At 40.6% G+C, this 24,562-nt stretch overlaps 1 protein-coding gene across 2 annotated transcripts in view; it reads right to left on the bottom strand.

Annotated features, from left to right (window-relative positions):
* phf24 (PHD finger protein 24) overlaps positions 1 to 24,562 on the bottom strand; it is a 48,881-nt gene that overhangs the window by 5,392 nt on the left and 18,927 nt on the right. For both annotated transcript variants that reach the window (XM_060908204.1, XM_060908205.1), the window contains exons 3-5: positions 10,909 to 10,987; positions 10,497 to 10,699; positions 7,341 to 7,507 (exon numbers count right to left, since the gene is read on the bottom strand). In XM_060908204.1, coding sequence (XP_060764187.1) covers positions 7,341 to 7,507; positions 10,497 to 10,699; positions 10,909 to 10,987 — 449 coding nt within the window. The remainder of the gene's footprint in view (positions 1 to 7,340; positions 7,508 to 10,496; positions 10,700 to 10,908; positions 10,988 to 24,562) is intronic.

Genomic DNA, 24,562 nt, shown 5'->3' with positions numbered 1-24,562 from the left:
CATCTACAATTAGGTTACATGTATTGTAGTCAGATGAGACCAAAATTGAGCCTTTTGGTCAAGCACACAATCAAAGTCTCTTCTCATCTCATCTCATCTCATTATCTGTAGCCGCTTTATCCTGTTCTACAGGGTCGCAGGCAAGCTGGAGCCTATCCCAGCTGACTACGGGCGAAAGGCGGGGTACACCCTGGACAAGTCGCCAGGTCATCACAGGGCTGACACATAGACACAGACAACCATTCACACTCACATTCACACCTACGCTCAATTTAGAGTCACCAGTTAACCTAACCTGCATGTCTTTGGACTGTGGGGGAAACCGGAGCACCCGGAGGAAACCCACGCGGACACGGGGAGAACATGCAAACTCCGCACAGAAAGGCCCTCGCCGGCCACGGGGCTCGAACCCGGACCTTCTTGCTGTGAGGCGACAGCGCTAACCACTACACCACTGTGCCGCCGCCACAATCAAAGTGTTTGGTGGAAATCATAGACTACGTACAAACAAGAACTGGCAAAATTCACTACAAAGTATGGTGTTGGATTAGTGAGGCTTTGCCACTGAAGGTGAAGATTAACGGCATCATGAATTCTGTTACGCATTACATTACAGGTATTTAGCAGACGCTTTTATCTCGAGCAATGTACAACATACCCAGAGCAGCCTGGGAAGCAGGTGCCTTGCTCAAGGGCTCTTCAGCCATTCCTGCTAGTCTGGGGAAATAATCCGGCTGTTAAGCAACAAAAAAACATGGAGTTGTTTGTTTTGTGATAGAAGCATGAAATTTGGCTCACTAGCTCAAGTTGATGTATATAATAATTCTAGATATGGGGGCATTGTTTCATTGTGATTGCAAGAAAGGGTGTTCGGGTCGATGTAAATGTATGAAGGCCAATCTTCAGTGTACAGCATTATGCTTCTGTGGCGGGGATTGTAATCAGTAATGACAAGACAGGTATTTTTTCAATATTTTGATATCACATGATCATCCATGCATCATCCATAACCGCTTATCCTATACAGGGTCACAGGCAAACTGGAGCCTATCCCAGCTGACTATGGGCGAGAGGCGGGGTACACCCTGGACAAGTCGCCAGGTCATCGCAGGTCTGACACATAGAGACAAACAACCATTCACACTCACAGTCAATTTAGATCTACCAATTACCCTAACCTGCATGTCTTTGGAGTGTGGGGGAAACCGGAGCACCCGGAGGAAACCCATGCAGACACGGGGAGAACATGCAAACTCCACACAGAAAGGCCCCGGTCAACCACTGGGCTCGAACCCAGAACCTTCTTGCTGTGAGGAGACAGTGCTAACCACTACACCACCGTGCCACCCATCACATGGTCATATGAATCCGTATTCAGTTAAAACTTTGAACTGCAAAAATGCTCTTCTGGCAGCCTTTTTATTTACTTAATACTGTGTCATGTGACTAATCACGTGACATCTTTGAGAACAAGAAATTCTCTATTTGTGAGGTAGATGTTCAATCAATGTGTCATTTTTTGTAAGCAATCTGATGAAAAACACCTTGAAAACAAAAGAAAATTCGTTTAGCCTCATTTTCATGTTGGGTCGATTTTGCACGTGTATTCTAGGGTTTAGAAGCTGAATTTGAAATGCCCTCATATCTAGAATTACATATATCAACTTGACTAGTGGGACAAATTTCATGCTTCTATTGCAAAGTAAACAATTTCCCACCTTAACAGCCCGACTAAAATAAATCGGCAACCTTTTGATCCCAGAGATGCTTCTCTAAGCATTAGGCCATGGCTTCCCTGGCCATGGTTAAGCACGAAGATATTTCAAAAACAAATCCTGATTACCTCTGCCAGGAGGTTACGACTTGGCTGTAGATGAAGTTTTACAGCAGAGTGACCATGAAACATATAACCACAAATTGCAGGAATCATCCCTGCCACTTTCAAAATGGCTTTAAATGGGTTGGCTTCGTATCACTCTGGCAAGCATCATTATTTCTGAGTTATTAGCTTTTATAGGCTGCTTGACTTGGAAGGCTAATAAGGAAATGCTTTATTAATGTCAAACCTTATCTCTTCCTCCGTTTCTCTGCTCTCAACTTTACTAAAACATTTTTTTTCAAGATTTCTCTAATTATCAGTCTTTCTGAAAGTAGCTGTCAGCAATCTGTCAGTTATAAGAACCAAAATCTTCTATATTGCCCCAAGTGTACCAAATACGAAGTCGCATCTAATTTATACCTGAGCCTAAGATGGATTGATTTATAATCCCACCATGAAGAAGATGCTTTTCCTTGTCACTGTCATATCTGGGTTGTTCATTAGGACTCTACATCCAGATTCCTTTAAAGCTGCTTTTATCAGTAAAAGTCTTATACACATAAATAAAGCTGAACTGAAAAGACTAGAGACTACATTATTGGCGTTTAGTGGACGGTCTTATCTAGAGTGACGTACAACATACCCAGACATAACCCAGTCTGGGGAGCAGTTGGGGGTTAGATGCTTTGTTCAAGGGCACTTCAGCTATTCCTGCTGGTCTAGGGATTCAAACCAGCAACCTTTTGGTGCCAAAGGTGCTTCTCTAACCAGTGTTGTAGTTGAGTCACTAAACCTCAAGTCCGAGTCCAGTCTCGAGTCCCCAGTGTTCAAGTCCGAGTCATTAAAAAAATTTCAAGTTGAGTCCAGTATTGATCTGAGTCGAGTCCGAGAACAAGACTCCAACCACACCATTTGACAGTGGCTGTTTGTTTCAGTGCCATTAACATTAGTTTGTTCCTGAACATGACGTACAGTACGTATGAACAGGTGAATGTGCTTCTCTTTATCAGAGAGTGTGAAGTATTCTGTCAGAGATGGTTGGGAGACAGATGTAAGTACAGAAGGTGTGTTTATTAATACACGTGAAGACGGTAAACAATCCAGAACGGCAGGAAAAATCGTAAAACAGTGAAACCTGCAATAGGTTGAGCGAGGCACAAACAGGCTATCGTAGATGAGGCAGAATCAAAGACGAGAAACAGGAAATCAGGGATCAGGAAACCAAATGAGGAAACAAGGCTCGGTAATGTATCAGCAACACAACTCAATACGCTACCGTTCAAAAGTTTGGGGTCACCCAGACAATTTTGTGTTTTCCATGAAAAGTCACACTTTTATTTACCACCATAAGTTGTAAAATGAATAGAAAATATAGTCAAGACATTTTTCTGGCCATTTTGAGCATTTAATCGACCCCACAAATGTGATGCTCCAGAAACTCAATCTGCTCAAAGGAAGGTCAGTTTTATAGCTTCTCTAAAGAGCTCAACTGTTTTCAGCTGTGCTAACATGATTGTACAAGGGTTTTCTAATCATCCATTAGCCTTCTGAGGCAATGAGCAAACACATTGTACCATTAGAACACTGGAGTGAGAGTTGCTGGAAATGGGCCTCTATACACCTATGGAGATATCGCACCAAAAACCAGACATTTGCAGCTAGAATAGTCATTTACCACATTAGCAATGTATAGAGTGGATTTCTGATTAGTTTAAAGTGATCTTCATTGAAAAGAACAGTGCTTTTCTTTCAAAAATAAGGACATTTCAAAGTGACCCCAAACTTTTGAACGGTAGTGTACTTCGCAAAGTAAGTATGCTTTCACAGTTTTTATACAGGCGTGCTGATTGTGTCTTAATCCTGTGCAGGTGCGAGTTGTTTACTGCGCACGCACAAAAGTCCACTTGGCACGCGCGCGCTGTCCGGAGCGCGCCCGAGAGTCTATCTGATGCATGCCCCAAGGCACGCAGGTGTGACACTCTTACACCAAATTAGTACAAAAATTAATGTAGAAATAAATATCTTATGCCAAATTATTATGGCATGTTACAAAAAGTAAAGAAAAAATCCAAGTCCTCGTCTCCAATTTACAAGTCCGAATGCAGTTAATGCACGAGTCCGAGTCCAAATCCGAGTCATCAGTGCTTAAGTCCAAGTCAAGTTACGAGTCCTTAAAGCATATACGCAGAGCCATGGCCTCACTTTTGTTTATAAATGCCTTGAGACCTCAAGAATGGCACAGGAATAGTTTTAAGCGTTAACAATAAATCTAATATAGTAATTTTTATGATTAAAGTGATTTATCTAGGAAGCGGTCTGAGTGAATGACCTTGACGTCACAACAGGAAGTCTGTCAGTCTCATCGCCATTTCCGCTATACTAAAACACAGAGCTGCCTGCGACTTCGAGCTTCCATTTTGAACTAATTTATCGCCATGCCACGTAGATGTGTTCCTGCACCTGCCAGCAACACGACAGAAGGTGGATTTACGTTGCATTCATGACCCAAGAATGTTCAAACTGCAAAGATTTGGACGCGTTTTGCGAGAAGTTCACGGGCACATTGGGCGCCTACGAAGTGGTTTGTCCTCTGCTCTGCACATTTTACTGAAGACTCGTATGAAACCTCTGATCTGTTAAGGAGCGTTGGCTATAAGTCCGTATTGAAAGAGGGTGCAGTACCAACAATTAAAGGAAAAGAAAACTACAAGAAAAGGAAAGTATTTATTTATTTAAAAAGGAAAGTTCAGTTGCACCTGTCTTCCCAGAGTGAGCCGAGGGTTGTTGCTAAAACCCGGGACGGAATGGGACGTGACATATCGCTCGGGCAGTGACCTCCCCGTGGTTGTTGCTAAAACCGGTGACGTCCCGTTCCGTCCCGGGTTTTAGTAATTGTCTGAGCCAAGCAGTAATGGCGGAGTACTCCATATGGACAAAATAGAGAATGAATGGACCAGCAATCTGATTTCTAAACTGGATATTGCTGCCATCTCGCCCTTACGTGGAAGAAGCGAATGAACGGAGAACTGAACGAACAACTGAAAGTCAGATTGTTTCAGAACAATCGGCCACAAGATCGGCCTTCAAGAAGCGAGAACACAGACAGGTAAGCTCCGACTCTCATTTGGATATACAGTAAAACAACAAAAACAACACATTGTTTACCTGTATTTAGATTAATCCATGTAACTTGTATTGTGTGTTTTTAAGTTACCGGTATGAGATTATTTAATTTGCTTCAGAATGTGATTGTCTCAGTTCATCTGATTATTTAATTCGCCTTTTACGTTTTATCAGTGAAAATGCATGCATGTACATGTATGTTGCATAAGTTATAACCAGGGTGCAATTTGTCAAAAAACCAGAAGGGGGGATGTTTTTTTTTTTTTTTAATCATGAAACATCACAAAATTAAGGTAATAATAGGCTAACAGCTCAATAACATCCGATGATATCAAATAAATAACACTCAATGAAAATGAACACTAAACCAGAGATAGTAAATTCATCTTCCTATCTCTTTGACTAAATACACGAACACTAACACAACAAAGTTCGCATCGCTTGTCGCGTTGCTGTGATGTTTCTCTCCCTCCGGATTAAATGGACAGTGACTCGAAAATCACTAAAATACATGAATACTAAATGAACAGTTTGCTCTGATGGCGCAGTTCATGTGGCCTTTTCTGCTTTCCCGTCGGTGCGCTATCCGCCGCGTTTCGCCCTTCTTTAATCCACATTTCTGCGAATTTCTCAGCAGGGAAGGAACGCACGTCTGGCCCATTGACAGCGAGGAAAAGAAGGCTGTCAGTGTGGATACATTCATTCTGTTGCGCTCATCAATAAGGATGTGATTCATGGCGCTAAATCCGGGTGTGGACAAGTACCGGTACAGGCCCTGTACACGCACCCCAGCGCCCCAAAATAGTTACAGTACCGAATCGCCTTTAGGTGAGGGTTTCAAATGTAGGCCACTACAAATTCATTTCTAAAATAGAGCTTTTAAAAATTAATAGACCAATTAATGGATATTTTTAAGTAACTTAATGCAAAATAACAAACAATTCTAATATTATTGTCTCATTTTTCTCTTTTAAACTTTGGCCAAATAATTCATCAGGCCACATTTATGAAGGCAATGTCATAAACTGAAAAATGATTTGCTGTAGCTGTAAAACCCTGATATTTGCTTAATTGTCCATTTGAAAACCCTAAGAACCTTCTGCAATGCTTCATAGCAGAAGAAGAAGAGAGAAAGACATCACAAAGGCAGGAGTGAGGCAGAAGAGCTCCCCTACTATAGGCTGAGGTCTATCCTGTTTCGGAAGGTTTTTTTTTTAAGCTATCTGCTATCCTTATCGAACAGTTAGGCTGTATCCACTGGCTGCACCATCTGCTCTAGTTTAATTTGATGCCTATTTTGTCAGTATAGCTTAAAAATTCAGGATATGGCAACAGTGAATGGTTTTAAATCGCAGATGACCGCGACTCGCGGAAATAGCGCTTCTCACGGCAATTACGCGATTTACACCACAGCATTGGAGTGAGGGGCAGGATCTGTCCCTGACGGGACAAATTAAAATTACCCAAAAAACGGGATGTCGCACCCAATACGGGACGGTTGGCAACCCTAGACGTTCGTGAACATCAAAGCTGCCACTTCGGGTCATTTTGAAAGTGAGTGCAATGTAGATCATAGAAAACTGTGTCACAACATGTCTGTCATGTCAACTTTTTTTTTGGTTTGTTTGTTTTATTGACGGGGTTGTCCCCGAGGATTTTTTTTTCAGCAGAGATAAAAACCAGAGGGGGGGATGATCCCCACCATCCCCCCCAGCAAATCGCACCCAGGTTATAACACCCATCCTGTTTTAATGAGAGTCTACCCACAATCAATGAAGTCAAATCAGTCTTAGTTGAGCAAATCGGTAACGCCATTTCTTACTTTCACCATAAATTTGTATTTATATGACTTTGGTCTATAGCTGTAAAAGGCCTTGGCCTTAAAACCGGTTACCGCAGTGACGTCACGCGCTCGGGGCTGGCTGGCTCAGCAGGGCAGCTCCAATGCCAACTTTGCGGTCAATTTAACTCTCAAAAATATATATATTTTTAATTCCCATTTATGCAGCATGCAAGAGTCAAGGATGGAGATACCATCCACTCCGAAATGTATTTAAAAATAAAGGTTCTGCGTATCTGCTTTAAAATTAGGGCACGAGTCAGAGTCCTGGATTCAAGTACTACAAGCCTGGCTCTAACAATTAGACCATGGCTTCCCCAGAATGTTCCAGCGTCAGTTAGCATTCACTAAGAGAACACTTGACCGTCAGTATAATTTCATTAAAAATGGTCACATGTGCAGGTTTCCTGCTTTCTGAAGGGTTCTGACAGACAGAGAAGGACTTGTAATTCATTTCTTTAACTCTATCTTAGTCCTGATTATTTAAGTGCTCATTAAGAAGAGTGCACGAAGAGCCTTTACGGCAGTGATTACTCTGAAATAGACATCTTGACCCACCTGACATTGCATGACTGCGACTCTTTGCTGTGCTTATGGAACCACGAAGTTTGGGCTCGCCGACTCTCTCCGCCTGTAATGACACCATCTTTATCCTGGTCCAGACTCTGGAAGACTGCACGTGCTCGGTCACGCTCTTTAGCTGTGAGCAAACGCACCAGGGAGTTCTGGGGACAAAAAACGTAAATCAGTACTAAAAAAATCAAACTCTCAGCTCTATTTTTAAATTATATACATACAAAGCATCCAGTTTGGGAGGACTAATATCCGAGAAGACTATGATATGCAAATGAGCCTCGAGCAAACCAGAATATTTTATATTCAACAAATTATAGTGTTGGTGTGATCCTCAAAAATATCTCATCTCATCTCATTATCTCTAGCCACTTTATCCTTCTACAGGGTCGCAGGCAAGCTGGAGCCTATCCCAGCTGACTACGGGCGAAAGGCGGGGTACACCCTGGACAAGTCGCCAGGTCATCACAGGGCTGACACAGACAACCATTCACACTCACATTCACACCTACGGTCAATTTAGAGTCACCAGTTAACCTAACCTGCGTGTCTTTGGACTGTGGGGGAAACCGGAGCACCCGGAGGAAACCCACGTGGACACGGGGAGAACATGCAAACTCCGCACAGAAAGGCCCTCGCTGGCCCCGGGGCTCGAACCCAGGACCTTCTTGCTGTGAGGCGACAGCGCTAACCACTACACCACCGTGCCGCCCCCCTCAAAAATATATTTGGTCAAATTAATGCAAGCTGCAATGCAAGTATAATCATGAAGCATCAATAATATGCAATATGTGAGGAATAAAACAGGAAACTAATCAATGACAGAGTGGTGTGAGGAAGGACAGTTAATGTTACCACCCAATGTTTTGCCAATTATTTAATTTTTTTATTTATTAATTTTTTAAAATCCATTTATAGTTACATTTACTGTTACAGAACGTCCACGGAACAGATTAGGTCCTGTGCTCATGACATTATCGCAGTTCTGTGGTCAATTTTTTAAAATAATTCATTTTAAAAATATGCATGGTATTTTTAAAATTATTTTAATGTGTAATATCCACACTGTGATGCATTTAATTTAAATGAATTTTCTTGGAATGTACTGAAAGCCTGTTTCTAAAATGCACAGGCTACCACTGAAAGCAGCAGATGGGTAATTAACAGCCGCAGCAAGAATAAAATATGTGCTTAGCAACAACTGTGTCATTGCATTTCATCAAAATAGTTTCAGCTTCTCTAAACCTAGGCAGAGGGGTTTATTATTTTAAAACGTTTATTTAATATTCAACATGGTCTGCTATAGATCAAGCTGTTCCTAGTGTATAAAATGTAAAGTTTTATTGGTCCTGACTGTATTGCTGGATTAGCAGGTAAACCTCATTAATAATTTGAATTGATGTTTCAATGTTTATAGGAGGCTTGCCCTGTGTGTTTTACTGGAGGAGGCGTGGCCTCAGGATCAGTCCTAGTGAAGGAGGTGTGGCCTCTGTGTTTATTGGTTCCACTGAAGGAGGTGTGGCTTTTGTATCTATCAGTCACAATGAAGGAGGCGTGGCCTCTCTGTTTAGGTTCCACTGAAGGAGGTGTGGCTTTTGTATCTGTCAGTCACAGTGAAGGAGGTGTGGCCTCTGTGTTTATTGATTCCACTGAAGGAGGAGTGGCTTTTGTATCTGTCAGTCACAATGACGGAGGCGTGGTCTCTATATCAGTCAATAAAAGTGAAAGAGGTGTGGCCTCTGTGTTTAAGGAGGTGTGGCTTTTGTATCTGTCAGTCACAATGACGGAGGCGTGGTCTCTGTATCAGTCAATAAAAAGTGAAGGAGGTGTGGCCTCTATGTTTATCAGTTCCACTGAAGGAGGTGTGGCTTTTGTAGCTGTCAGTCACAATGAAGGAGGTGTGGCCTCTCTGTTTATCAGTTCCACTAAAGGAGGTGTGGCTTTTGTATCTGTCAGTCACAATGACAGAGGCGTGGTCTCTGTATCAGTCAATAAAAGTGAAGGAGGTGTGGCCTCTGTATTTATCGGTTCCACTGAAGGAGGTGTGGCTTTTGTAACTGTCAGTCACAATGAAGGAGGTGTGGCTTTTGTAACTATCAGTCACAATGACGGAGGCGTGGTCTCTATCAGTCAATAAACGTGAAGGAGGTGTGGCCTCTATGTTTATCGGTTCTACTGAAGGAGGTGTGGCTTTTGTAACTCTCAGTCACAATGAAGGAGGTGTGGCCTCTCTGTTTATCAGTTCCACTAAAGGAGGTGTGGCTTTTGTATCTGTCAGTCACAATGATGGAGGCATGGTCTCTGTATCGGTCAATAAAAGTGAAGGAGGTGTGGCCTCTATGTTTCTCAGTTCCACTGAAGGAGGTGTGACTTTTGTAACTGTCAGTCACAATGAAGGAGGTGTGGCCTCTCTGTTTATCAGTTCCACTAAAGGAGGTGTGGCTTTTGTATCTGTCAGTCACAGTGACGGAGGCATGGTCTCTGTTTCAGTCAATAAAAGTGAAGGAGGTGTGGCTTCTATGTTTATCGGTTCCACTGAAGGAGGTGTGGCTTTTGTAACTGTCAGTCACAATGAAGGAGGTGTGGCCTCTCTGTTTATCAGTTCCACTAAAGGAGGTGTGGCTTTTGTATCTGTCAGTCACAGTGACGGAGGCGCGGTCTCTGTATCAGTCAATAAAAGTGAAGGAGGTGTGGCCTCTGTATTTATCGGTTCCACTGAAGCAGGTGTGGCTTTTGTATCTGTCAGTCACAATGACAGAGGTGTGGTCTTTGTATCAGTCAGTAAAAGTGAAGGAGGTGTGGCCTTTATGTCTATTGGTTCCACTGAAGGAGGTGTGGCTTTTGTATCTGTCAGTCACAATGAAGGAGTTGTGGCTTATCTGTTTATCAGTTCTACTGAAGGAGGTGTGGCTTTTGTATCTGTCAGTCACAATGACGGAGGCGTGGTCTCTGTATCAGTCAATAAAAGTGAAAGAGGTGTGGCCTCCATGTGAGTCAGTTCCAATAAAGGAAGCATGGCTTATATGCCACATGTTCTAGAAGTACTGATGTCACAGTTTTTTTTTTTGTCTAACACAGTCATCTCTACTAATGTTTGGTGAGCTTTAATAAACACGCATACACAAGCTGACACTCCCATACCTCTGTCCGAAATTTCTGCAACACTGACAGCGATTCATGATAGAGGAAATCTGACCACTCTATCTGTCCCTTCTTCTCTGGGTCAAGAGCAGCGAACTGGGCCAGCACCTCCTCCTCCTGATCATCTGTCAAATCCTTCTCAAATAGCTGCTTGGACACAAAGTGCCTGTACTGAAGGAGCTCGTCCGAGACGAGACAGGATTCTGCAACAAAGGAGCAGAATACTGAACCGCAGCCATCATCAATCCTGGCACAGAGACACAGAGCTAATTAGCACAGACTGTGATGAATGCACTGATGTTTTTAATAAGCTACCACCATCTGGGGTGCATGCTTAAGTTTTCCTACAGCGTTGCACAGCTGAGGACAAAGGGGTCATGACTAGACGTGTGTATTGGGGGGGATGATGTACCTGGGATGATCTTGCACTGCTTGAATGTCTCCATCAGGCTGTACATCTCTTCTTCAGTCAGTAGCAAGTTCACGTTGTCCTGAGAAGGAAATTAACCTTAGCATAGAAATTTCCATATTGGATTTCATGACAGTATTAAGTGCTACTATGTCTACTTTTGATTTTCTGTGATTTTTGGATGAGAGCTCATATTACACATTCGTACGTCATTAAAATCATCTTTTAAAAGCTGAGACATATTTTCCAAGTCCCAACTTCATGCTGAAAAAGAGAAATGTGGTTAATTATGTAGCTTGTTGAGTCACTAGAAATCTACAAGCCTGGAGGTTTTTTTCTTCTACAGTACAGAGTCCTTTTAAAACACTTCTGGGCTAATTAACAAGCTCTTGAGAGTTTAAAGTAGGCAGTGAAGAGACAATGGTCTCTGCTGGGGTGAAGTAAAACAGGAGAGGACGCAGTGCTAGAGTTGAAATCCTGAACTTCGCTAATAAAGAGGAAATACATCGAAAAACCCCAATTCCAAAAAAAAAAAGTTGGGACACTGCGTAAAGACAACGCCAAACCACTTTCTCACTTTCTTCACATATTAAAACTGCATGGCTCCGTAGTAAAAGAGTCCAGGTGCTAAACTGGCCTGCTTGAAGTCCAGACCTGTCTCACATTTAAAATATTTGGTGCATTATGAAGCGCAAAATACGACAAAGGAGACCCCGGACTGTTGAGCAACTGAAATTGTATATCAGGCAAGAATGGGACAACATTTCTCTCATTTGTCCTGGGGGGGGTGTTTGTATATTGTGTTTCTTTGTGTTTTTGTAATAGTTGTATCAGACATACTGTAAATGGCACAGAACAATTTTCCGAAAGGACAAATAAATATCCTATCTATCTTATCTATCTATCTCTTTCAAAACTACAGCAGTTGGTCTCCTCAGTTCCCAAACATTTACAGAGTGTTGTTAAAAGTAGAAGTGATGCAACATAGTGGTTAACACGCCCCGTCCCAACTTTTTTGAAACATGTTGCAGACGTCAAATTCAAAATGAGCATATATTTTTCAAAAAACAATAACATTTCTCAGTTTCAGCATTTGATATGTTGTCTTTGTACTATTTCCAGTGAACTATTGGGTTTCCATGACTGATGTGCAAATTTTCACATTTTGTTTTTATTTACAGTTTACACAGCGTCCCAACTTTTTTAGAATTGCGGTTGTACAAGAAATGTATGGATTTACTGCCAGGTGCTCCAAACAACCATGCACACAAAATCTCTGAGTATTTTCCAAAGTCAAAGATGCTTCCTTGGTAGGATGGATCCTTCCTTCCAAGTCAGGTCCCTCAGAGGCTAGGCAAGACTCCTTCCTAGCATTTGGAGAACACATAATGGATCCTCGACATCAGGACAGTCCTTCGGCGGGATTTGATGACATGGCATTCTTGGTATGCAGCTCTTAAGGATCTTTCCTTGAAATTACGACGCGCTATTTGAATCAAAGAGTCTTAATTTGTTGATTTGTTTAATGAGTTTTGCAGTGAGCGTGCACAAAGAAGAAAGAAGAGAGTTGGGAGTCGATCCAGTTGACTGATTTTGACATTTTTGTCTTGTTTTGATTCCCTTTTCATGAAAGCATGTTAAGTCAGGAATAAAAAGACTTCAGGATGTGCTGTTAGAGGAAAACAGTGAAAGACAGGGTGGTGTGATGAGTCCTGACACACTGGAGTTACTGGAAACGCCTTAAATTTGATTATTTTCCAATAACAGCGTGTCCAACAATTAAAATTTTTATTTATTAAAGACATCGTAGTTTTAATGCATTTATAGTTAGATGTTTTGTTGTGTAACATCCATAAAACAATACAGTTCACAGTTATTCCACGAAATCAAGTCATACATGACCTGATAGCTTTCAGCCATGTACGGCGAGATTAAGTGGATTAACTGTTTTATTTCATCCACATTTAGAGAAAATTGAGAATTTTTATTTGTATTTTTTGCAGATTCGATAAATAAAAACTTGATACAAAACGTCCGACAAAATCATTTCCGCTTAGAATGTAAACAAACCGGCGAAATGACAGGAGCAATTTGTGAAAATGCGATAATAATAGTAATAATAATAATTCTTGAAAAATAAAAAACATATGTTCTTACAATCAAACGTTTTCATTCCATATTTTCTTGCTTTTTTTGTTTGATTTTTTTGGGGGGTTTGTTTTCGAGTAGAGTTTTTATTTCATCCTCGGTTGGTTCAGCAACACGCGCCGCCATTTTGTTTTTCTCTACTCACGGTATATGAACCGATATCCTAGTAGTAGAGTAGCCAATCAGAGTGCACGATTGCTCATATCCAGTGAATGTGGATAGAATCATTCTTATTACTTCTGTTTTAACATCTATAATCAGTCGTTCCTTCGCCAGCCATTTTGTTTTCACATTTGAAGTTAATAAGACAAAAAAAAAGCAACTTGTCATGTTACCGTACTACGAAGCGTCTCTCTGTCTGTTTCTACTCTGTCCTGAAGACTTTCCCATGGTGGAAAACATAAAGTTACAGCAAAGTATTTAGCATTAGACTGACTTAAAAAAAAAAAAAAGTTAAATAAATACCTCCTTACAGAAAGTACTAAATACTGTCTCCTCTCAGAACTGCTGTTACAGAAAATGAATCAACCTTCTAACCAATCAGATTCAAGATTCAACAGCGCTGCGGTATAAATCAGAACCGTAATAAAAGGTTTGTGTAACAGATAATGATGAACTTTTCTTTTAAAAGCCCAAGCTCTTTTTCTTCAGCCTTTGTTTCAGGACATCGCACTATTCTTTCTCTCTTTCTCTCTCGCTCTGTGAAAGAAGTGGGTGAGATGAACAGGAGATGAAGAGAGGATAATAATCATGCTGATTAATTGGACTCTTAAAAGGCCTGATGTGTTCGTGGCGCCTGAAGGAGGAAGCTCTCAAGATCAAATGCAGCCAGGTCTCTGTGATATCAAAAGCCGCTCTTCCTCAGACAGACCTCTTACTTCGTCTATCTAATGTACGCTTTTAGAGGCTGTTAGCACCAGGGGCGGCTGAGAGGCGCATTTTATCGGCTTCATTTTAACAGTCGTGCAGGACTGATGGAAAGGCCACTGAGCTCAGGGAGATGAAATGTTTAACCTGTAAACACACAACTTTTTTACGGATATGATGTTGAGAAGGTGTGTACTTACTGAGAATTAAAAACGTGTCGGAAGAAGGCTTTATCTTCCTTTTAGACTGGTACCAAAATCCAGAATTGTGACACCCAAAGGCATTTTTGAGACAAAGTCGGCAAACAGTCTTATTTTGTCAATTTGGGTGTGCCGAATTCAAATCTGCAATATACCGAGCTCTATCTGACCTCTGTTGACCTCTAGAGGTCATTGAACTTTGGGCCTGTAAACGTCTCAGCTGAACCCAGTTTCTCAGCTTTCTAAGGAATGAAATGTACTAAAATGATTAATGAAGTTAGCAAATGGCCTTGTTTGTTAAATGTTTGGGTGCTGAATTCATTTTTCATTTGTAAAACGACATATGACCTCTGATAACCTCAAGGTCATTAAACTTGGCCTATTGGCCTATGCATTTAACGGCATTTTTAAACTGACTTTACTCCCCCAAAAAGAATATGAACAGACAAAAAACAAATAGAAAGGAACAAATACAACATTAAATGCCAGTCCATGTACATGTGACTTACTTTTCACAATGAGAATGCCTCGGCGATCACCTTACATAACATTGCATTACATTTAGCGGTTATTGTTTATACAAAGCTACTGAAAAAAGGACAGATTCAGCAGCATACAAAATGTGGGGGCATACAGGGTATACAGGTTAATTAAGGTTAGTATATATGAGAGTTTTTTTTCTTTGTTGTTTGTTTTTTGTTTTGTTTTAAATGGGGTACCCAGATAGCAAAAATCAGTTGAATCAACATTGAAATAGCGTTTGGCAGAAAACATTGAAATAATGTTGAAATGATATTGAAAGTGTCCCCTTGAATTTGGGTTGAATCAACGTTGAATTTTCAACCCTATCAGCATTGAATCAATAGTGATTCAACCATCATCTAAATAGAAATTTCTATTTAGATGATGGTTGAATCACTATTGATTCAATGCTGATAGGGTTGAAAATTCAATGTTGATTCAACCCAACTTCAAGGGGACACTTTCAATATCATTTCAATGTTTTCTGCCAAACGCTATTTCAATGTTGATTCAACTGATTTTTGCTATCTGGGAATTGCTCAAGGGCACCTCAGCCCAAGGCCGCCCCACGTCAACCTAACTGCACATCTTTGGACTGTGGAGGAAACCCACACAGACACGGGGAGAACGTGCAAACTCCACACAGAAAGGCCCTCGCCGGCCGCTGGGTTTGAACCTGGAACCTTCTTGCTGTGAGGCAACCGTGCTAACCACTACACCACCGTGAGAAATTGGGTTGATGTTGATGTTTCACCGTACACAATGATGGAAAGGCCTGTCTGTGGACATGAACCAGATATGATATGAACCAGAAAGGATTATACAGTCTTTACCTGGACAATAAAATATTGCCTAAATACAGTACTAGCAGTTAAATTTACTGTACAATTCAAATAACTGCCTGACTCACAAAATATTTGAATATTTGCTCCGGTTTCCCCCACAGTCCAAAGACATGCAGGTTAGGTTAACTGGTGACTCTAAATTGAGCGTAGGTGTGAATGTGAGTGTGAATGGTTGTCTGTGTCTATGTGTCAGCCCTGTGATGACCTGGCGACTTGTCCAGGGTGTACCCCGCCTTTCACCCGTAGTCAGCTGGGATAGGCTCCAGCTTGCCTGCGACCCTGTAGAAGGATAAAGCGGCTAGAGATAATGAGATGAGAATACATAACATGTCATAATAAGTCTGTATAGTAATCCTCAGTCACTGTTTTATCCTACTCAGTATGGTGGTGAATCTGGAGCCTATGCCAGGAACACTGGGCGTGAGGTGGGATGGGGTTCTTGTCCATCAGAGTACCATGTGTACAAGCACATGTTCACTTAACCACTATTTTTAACCACACTACCACAAAGAGGAGAACTGGCCAGTGTTGTTGAAGCAAATTTCTTCAGTCGCAAGCACGGACAGTCTATAGTTGCAAGTCTCGTCGTCAACGGAGCTCGAGCTCTTCTGAAAGTTCTTCTGAGAGATGGTTATTTGGACCATTCCAAATAGCGGCCGGTACGGTAGAATTTTCTGTTCGTTTTTTCCTTACATGTTGCACACACAAGATTTGCACATAACCATAAATAATAATCTATTCTTCATAGTTCCTTGTGCTCTATTAAAATTCTAAATTAAATAAATGAAATTCAATGAAATATAGGAAACCCCCCTCCCACAAAATGGTCTCACCCAGAGTGCACCCCAGGCTCCCGTCCAGTGGTGCAGTGTATGATGACAACAAAATCAACATATATTCAACATTGATCAAATGTTTCCTTCAACCATTACATTGATTCGAACACATTTTTTCAACTTTTTATTTTATCAGTGGTTGATTAATGGTTGAGCCACCATCAGTGTTCAACTATAACTGTAAATCAACCATCTTGACCAAATATCAACATTGAAATAACATCATTTGCTATCTGGGTAAAGCCTTTACAAAAAACAAACAACAAAGAAAAAAACTCTCATATATACTAACCCTGATTAACCTGTATACCCTGTACGCCCCCACATTTTGTATGCTGCTGAATCTGTCCTTTTTTCAGTAGCTTTGTATAAACAATAACCGCTAAATGTAATGCAATGTTATGTAAGGTGATCGCCGAGGCATTCTCATTGTGAAAAGTAAGTCACATGTACATGGACTGGCATTTAATGTTGTATTTGTTCCTTTCTATTTGTTTTTTGTCTGTTCATATTCTTTTTGGGGGAGTAAAGTCAGTTTAAAAATGCCGTTAAATGCATAGGCCTATAGGCCAAGTTTAATGACCTTGAGGTTATCAGAGGTCATATGTCGTTTTACAAATGAAAAATGAATTCAGCACCCAAACATTTAACAAACAAGGCCATTTGCTAACTTCATTAATCATTTTAGTACATTTCATTCCTTAGAAAGCTGAGAAACTGGGTTCAGCTGAGACGTTTACAGGCCCAAAGTTCAATGACCTCTAGAGGTCAACAGAGGTCAGACAGAGCTCGGCATATTGCAGATTTGAATTCGGCACACCCAAATTGACAAAATAAGACTGTTTGCCGACTTTGTCTCAAAAATGCCTTTAACTCCTTAAATAAGCACTTTTTTGAATTTTGGTACCAGTCTATTTCAAAAGGGTTACATTGAAAGGAAAAATTGTACAAATGGTGTTTAGACCGAATTGCTTCAATTTTGGGCTTTGCCTCAGTTTTAAATCATCTTTATAATAAACATCAATTAGTTGCTAATAACTGATAACATAAAATTAATCTCGATTTTTTTTAACTGATGGTAAACCGCAAATACAAGTCAGAAATTTTTTTAATATTTCAGTATAAAAGCTGCACTTTTACACTTAAAGTTTTGCACCTTTCTTTCTTTCTTTCTTTCTTTCTTTCTTTCTACTCACGGCCACTTTATTAGGAACACCCATCTACCTGCAGCTGTTTTCTGCAGCTCTCTCATCAGCCAATTCCTTGACAGCAAGACAACGCATCAAATCATGCAGATACAAATCAAGAGCTTCAGTTAATGTTCACAATGTTCAAACATCAGAATGGAAAAAATTATTATCTCAATTTTCGTGTGACTTTCTTTCTCTGTGGCATGGGCGTTGGTTTGAGCCAGATGGACTGCTGGTTTGAGTATTTCAGAAACTGCTGATCTCCTTCCTGGGATTTTCACAGACAAACCGCAGTCTCTAGAGTTTACACAGAATGGTGCGAAAAACAAAAAACATAATCGAGTGAGTGAGGGAAGGATAGTTCTGTGGGTGGAAACAAACGCCTTGTTGATAAGAGAGATCAAAGGGAAATGGCCAGATTGAGCAGTTTAAGCTTTTTTTTTTGTCAGGAAGGATATAGTAACTCATATAATCACTCTTTATAACCGTGGTGAGCAGAAAAGCATCTCAGCATGCAACAGCAGAAGAACACATTGGGTTCCACTCCTGTGAAGAACAGGAATATTAGGATCAAGAATGAGTTCCTGTTAAAATGGCCGGTAAGTGTATTTATTTCATGTCCGGAGTGTAGGGTGGTGCAGCGTTTAGCATTGTCGCCTCACAGTAAGCAGGTTCCGGGTTCAAACCTGTGGCTGAATGGGATCTTCCCGTGTGAAGTTTGTGTGTTCTCCCTGTATGGGTTCCTCCAACAGTCCAAAGACATGTGGATTAGGTCAACTGGCTACTCTAAATTGCCCATGTGTTGAATCTGAGGTGTGAATGGCTGTCTGTTTTGATGTGTTAGCCCCATGGTATACTGGAGACCTGTCCGTGGTGCATCTCACCTCTCACCCGAAGTCAAACGGGATTGGCTTCAGCTCACCTGTGAAATTGGATGGATGGATGGATGGATGGATGGATGTCCTGTGAGGGTTTTATATGTAATCCTATCGAAAACAGATCATGATCCACCATCATTTTTGTCACGTTGGGCTTCCAGAGATGAAGAAAATTGCAGAGTAACATCATTTTTTTTTTACCAGGTCAAAATTAAGGCGGGGCTAAGAGTTCATCCATCCATCCATCCATCCATCCATTATCTATAGCCGCTTATCCTGTTCTACAGGGTCGCAGGCAAGCTGGAGCCTATCCCAGCTGACTATGGGCGAGAAGCGGGGTACACCCTGGACAAGTCGCCAAGTTATCGCAGGGGGGCTAAAAGTCTTCTTAGTGAATGATTCTACATAAAAAAATAACACTTGTATTTTGAGGATGTTCTCCAGGTCACAATGTGCCATACCACCTCAATTGTACCTGCATTCAGTCAAGATGCACAAGTTCTTTTCATTGTCTGCCTCCAAAGCTACAGCAAAGACAAATAACTTCCTCAAAAACCAGATTTACACCAGTTTTACTTTCATCTGCATTACTCATTACAATAACAAACCTAATTTAGAGAGCAAGCTCGGCTAATTAGTCAGCTGATACTAGCTAGGACTGGTAAGAACGTTGCTACAGTGTGGGTGTTGCTCGAGTGACTTTATACATTAGCATGATTGTTACCGGGTGGCACGGTGGTGTAGTGGTTAGCGCTGTCGCCTCACAGCAAGAAGGTCCGGGTTCGAGCCCCGTGGCCGGCGAGGGCCTTTCTGTGCGGAGTTTGCATGTTCTCCCCGTGTCCGCGTGGGTTTCCTCCGGGTGCTCCGGTTTCCCCCACAGTCCAAAGACATGCAGGTTAGGTTAACTGGTGACTCTAAATTGACCGTAGGTGTGAATGTGAGTGTGAATGGTTGTCTGTGTCTATGTGTCAGCCCTGTGATGACCTGGCGACTTGTCCAGGGTGTACCCCGCCTTTCACCCGTAGTCAGCTGGGATAGGCTCCAGCTTGCCTGCGACCCTGTAGAACAGGATAAAGCGGCTACAGATAATGAGATGAGATGATTGTTACCACGCCCGTGACGGAGTAAGCAGGGTGAGGTATTGTAATCAGTGCGGTTTGTTTATGTGTCTGTCTGTTAACAATCTAGCATATAGATGGTTGCAGCGATTGACTTCAAATTTTCAGGATAGGTGGGCAATGGTCTGTACATAATCTGATTAAATTTTGAGGGTAATCAGGTGAAGGTCAAGGTCACCAGAAAGGTCAACCTTTCGGTCAAAATAACTCAATAATTCCATTATAACTCAAAAACAGTTGCCGATAGACAGATGTTTACTATTATGAGCATACAGGAACTCTCATACGGCCTTTCATTTGACACCATAATCTTTGACCTTGAGTGACCCTGAAAGATCAAACTCAAGGTCACGGATTTTCAGAGAGCTGTAATTTGAAAACGGTTGACGGTAGACAGATATTTACCGTTATCAACTTATAGGAAGTGCCATATGGGTTTTCATTTGGCACCATGGTATTTGACTTTGAGTGACCTTGAAAGGTCAAACTGAAGGTCATGGGTTTTCAAAGACCTATAACTTTAAAATGGTTCATGATAGCCAGATGTTTACCATTATCAGCGTATAAGAAGTCGCATATGGGCTTTCAGTTGCCACCATGACCTTTGACCTTGAATGACCTTTGAAATGTCAAACTCAAGGTCATGGATTTTCATAGGACTATAACCTGACAGCTGATGATTGAGAAATATTACCATTATCACCATATATGTATAAAATAAGTGCTGCCAGGCGAGGTTTGTTTTGCACTTGTCGTATGTTGGCATTAAGAAAAAAAGCCAGGTGTGGAAAAAGTACTGGCACCCTGAAAAAAGTATTAGTACCCTGGCAGTGTGTCGGCACCCTCACCAGACTCTAACACCAAAAAAAAAGGGAAAAAAGAAAAAAACCCACACAACTTGTTATTTTACCAAGAAACCACAAAAAAATTAAATAAAAAAAGACTACCTGGCGCATCTGCAATACAAGTCCCTGCGTAACTTGTTCAAACAAGTGCTTTGATATGAATGTGTGATTTGCAGCAGCACTACCGTCAGAGCTGCTCTTACTAAAAATTAATCAACACCTTCTGACCAATCAGATTTGAGAATTCTAGTCTTGGCTTGTTTGTTTGTTTGCTTATGATTTTTTCCTCAATGATCCTGTCAATATTTTGACCCCAGCCGTCGAGTTTGAGTACAGCTACGGTATGTTAATGTTTTAGGCATTATAATATCCTGGCTCTTCGGTTAATGTTGTCTAATAATGTTGTCAGGAAATGTGGAAATGTTAATGGCTGTAAGATGAGGCAGAACGAGGACGAGGTGAGGCGTTCAGGAAGCTGTATCACGGTTAAATGTGTATTAAAAAAGAGCTCAGCTCATGATGAGGGCAGTTACATCATCAATGACTGGAAATTGTTTCCTGAGATGTTAACCGCCGCTTAAAAAATCGATGTGACACTTTGGCTAAAAGTCCCCTCAAACCGATTGTGCGTGTGTTGCAGAGTTTCATATTTCTGCCATGCTTCTGTCATTCCTCATTAGCCTTGGTTTCATCCTGACTCACGGTGAAGCTTGGTTAATGATGGCTACCACATGGAAAGTAACATGGAAATCATGTGGTGTCAGTTGACTGGGAATTGTGAGGTGGACAAATTCACTGAAAGTAGGTTCTCTTTCACTCTGAAGCACACTCACACACACATTATTCAGAAGCAAGTATGAAGTGAGAAAACCAGAAGCTGTGAAACATCTCCTCAGAGGAAACATGTGCAAGACGCAGCAGCTATAATAATTACAAACCGCAGACAAACCCTGGATCACAGCCACTACTGGGTGTTTATAATCCAACCTCTGAAAAGTTTAGCAACACTAGCTAAGCTAGCCAAGTACATAAATGAAGCACAGCGCTAATATTGTGCTTTAGAATTAATCGTCTTGTCGTACTAGCGATCTGACGTACAGTATATCTTGAGTTTGCTAGCAGGCCATCTAATACAGTTTGTATTGTATAATTTAAACTAGTAGCCAGATACACTGGCATGCTCCAATAGTATGCTAGCTAACATTAGTTTTGTTTTGTTTTTTCTTTATTTCATTCCATTAGTAGAACTCCATTAGTAGAACTGTTGATCCTGGGATTGAGATGCTGGCCTCTTCTGCCCCTCGGACCTGCTTGATCCATCCTGGTGCCCTGTGTCTGGTCGGAGTTTTATCGCACCACTCCTGTGAAGGACGGCCCCATGAGGACAGTTGAGGGTTATACCTGTTAAAACTGTTAATATTATAGTCAGGCTGTCTGTTGTTGCCCAAATGAGGATGGGTTCCCTTTTGAGTCTGGTTCCTCTCGAGGTTTCTTCCTCATGTCGTCTGAGGGAGTTTTTCCTTGCCACCATCGCCACAGGCTTGCTCATTGGGGATAGATTAGGGATAAAATTAGCTCATGTTTTAAGTCGTTCAAATTCTGTAAAGCTGCTTTGCGACGATGTTTATTGTTAAAAGCGCTATACAAATAAACTTGATTTGATTTTGATTTGATTTAGAACTCACAAGCGCACTAGCAATGTATTTAGCACTAAATAAACTTTGTGTAACCTATAATAATAAAAAAAAACCTAACTCATAGCCATGTTTGTTACAAGCTGACATTTCGTAAGTTTAAAAGTAAAGATGTGTACTAGCAAGATAGCTACGATTAGGTAAAGTATATTTTCACGCAAAAAAAAGAAGCAACCAATTTCACAAGCAAGATATTTAACATTATTCTATCCGCGTTCACTGGATATGAGCAATCACGCACTTTGATTGGCTACTCGACTACTAGGATATCATGAGTAGAGAAAAACAAAATGGCAGAGCTGAACCAACCGAGGACGAAATAAAAACTCTACTCGAAAACAAAACTCCAAAAAATACACAAAAAGCAAGAAAATATGGAATGAAAGTGTTTGATGGTAAGAACATATCTTTTTTTATTTTTCAAGAATTATTATTATAGCATTTTTCACAAATTGCTCCTGTCATTTCACCGGTCTGTTTACATTCTAAGCGGAAATTATTTTGTCGGACGTTTTGTATCAAGTTTTTATTTATCGAATTTGCAAAAAATAAAAATAAAAATGCTCTGTTTCTCAAAATCCAGTGAACGTGGAAAGAATTAAAGCTATTCCATTCAATCTCATTGTACATGGCTTATAGACAACTCGGTGCTATGCGCCTCGTCAGCTATCAGCTCATGTACGATTCGATTTCGTGGAGTAACTGTTAATTATCATGTCAAAATCCAGTAAACAAGATTGCTAACCAAGATAACTGATACTAAGTAAGTAGGAAGTAGAAATAGTAGGCAAGTCTTGTCGCAAGATACAGTAATTGAAGCTACCCATACGAAAAAGAACAGTAAAGAACTTATAAGAGTTTACCACTGTCTTAGTAGTAAATCCTTATAAATATAAGGATAAATCCTGATAAGGATTTATAAATAAATAAATATGCCATGTATGATTTACTCCTGAAAGTGGCCCATTTTGCATTTTCCTCATACAAATTTTTTATGAAAATCTAGTATGTATGAAGTGAACATTGTGCATGGTTTTTACAGATAATGTGTATGATGAATTACACCGTCTTTGTATGCTTCATGTAATGTTTGTAGTTTTAAATTATATTTTACAGTTTAAAATGCATATGCCTTTTATATGTAAATCCACATATGTTTGTGTTGGATTTACATATAAAAGGCATGTACATTTTAAATACACATACACATTATCTGTAAAAACCATGCACAATGTTCACTTCATACATACTAGATTTTCATAAAAAAATTTGTATGAGGAAAATGCAAAATGGGCCACTTTCAGGAGTAAATCATACATGGCATATATATTTATTTATAAATCCTTATAAGGATTTATCCTTATATTTATAAGGATTTACTACTAAGACAGTGGTAAATTCTTATAAGTTCTTTACTGTTCTTTTTCGTATGGGTAGTAGCCACTGGATCCATGTTTGCTAGCAAGATAGCTAATACTAAATAAATCTTTTAAAAAAGATAGTAACTAGAATTAGTAGAAAATTAGTTTGGCATGTAATTAAAAAATATTGGCCAAATATGCTACTAAGATGTGATAAATGGTTTTATTTTGTAATACTAACAGTATAGTCATTGGTACTTCAACGTGCAACAAATTTCTCTTATCATTTCCAATTAGCTGGACAAATTTCACTCAGGCACTGATGTCGTTTAACAAATAACATCTATCACATGACAAAATCAGGATCTGCGTATTCAAGGGTGTGTACATTTATGAATAAATGTACAGATGCATGTAAGCACACATTTAAGTGTGCATATGTTGACAAACTGTTTCACACTTGTGCAATAAACCAATTCTTCACGCTCTCCACCAGTCACCACCAATTCCCTTAATCCCCAGCCGGCTGCGAGGCTGAGATAAGCTGTGTGTTTCAATCTGAAGCACATTGGCACCATCTGACATCGCTCACTGCAAATTCAGCTCTATAAATCTTTAACAGGCAGAAAGGATCAGCCATCACAAGCATCCAAACACTGCGACTTGACAAGATAATCCTCACACTTATTTCCTCTTTAACCTTAAAACCCCGCACGGCCGATGGTTTCCAAGAGGCGCTCCATTCTGCAGTGTTTTGTGTGATCAGAATACTGTATTGGTGGCTTGAGAGGATGCTATGAGTCAAACGGTGGATTGGCTTATTTAGAAAAAAAAATCTTAATTCATTGTGCAGTGTGTTGCAGAAGTATTTCTGAACAATTAATTAATGATTTCTAAATTAGTTCTGGTTTCGCCAACCACCGTTAGACGTCACATTTAGTTCTGTGTGGAGTAAGTGTCACATGATCTCAGTATAAATACACCTGCTCTTGGAAGAACCCTTGGAATACCTAAACAAACAGCATCATGCAGATGAGGAACTGAGCAAAAAACACCCAGGACAAAGTTCTGGGAAGATATCAATCAGGGCTTGGTTAAAAAAACAGAACGTCAAGGATGTAGTAGCTCATCTGGCCTGCCATCAAAACAACCA

The sequence above is a fragment of the Neoarius graeffei genome, chromosome 25 (assembly GCF_027579695.1).
Source record: "Neoarius graeffei isolate fNeoGra1 chromosome 25, fNeoGra1.pri, whole genome shotgun sequence".
NCBI classification, from domain to species: Eukaryota; Metazoa; Chordata; class Actinopteri; order Siluriformes; family Ariidae; genus Neoarius; species Neoarius graeffei.
Note: the sequence above shows the minus strand (reverse complement) of the source record. Positions and strands in the feature narration are given on the sequence as shown.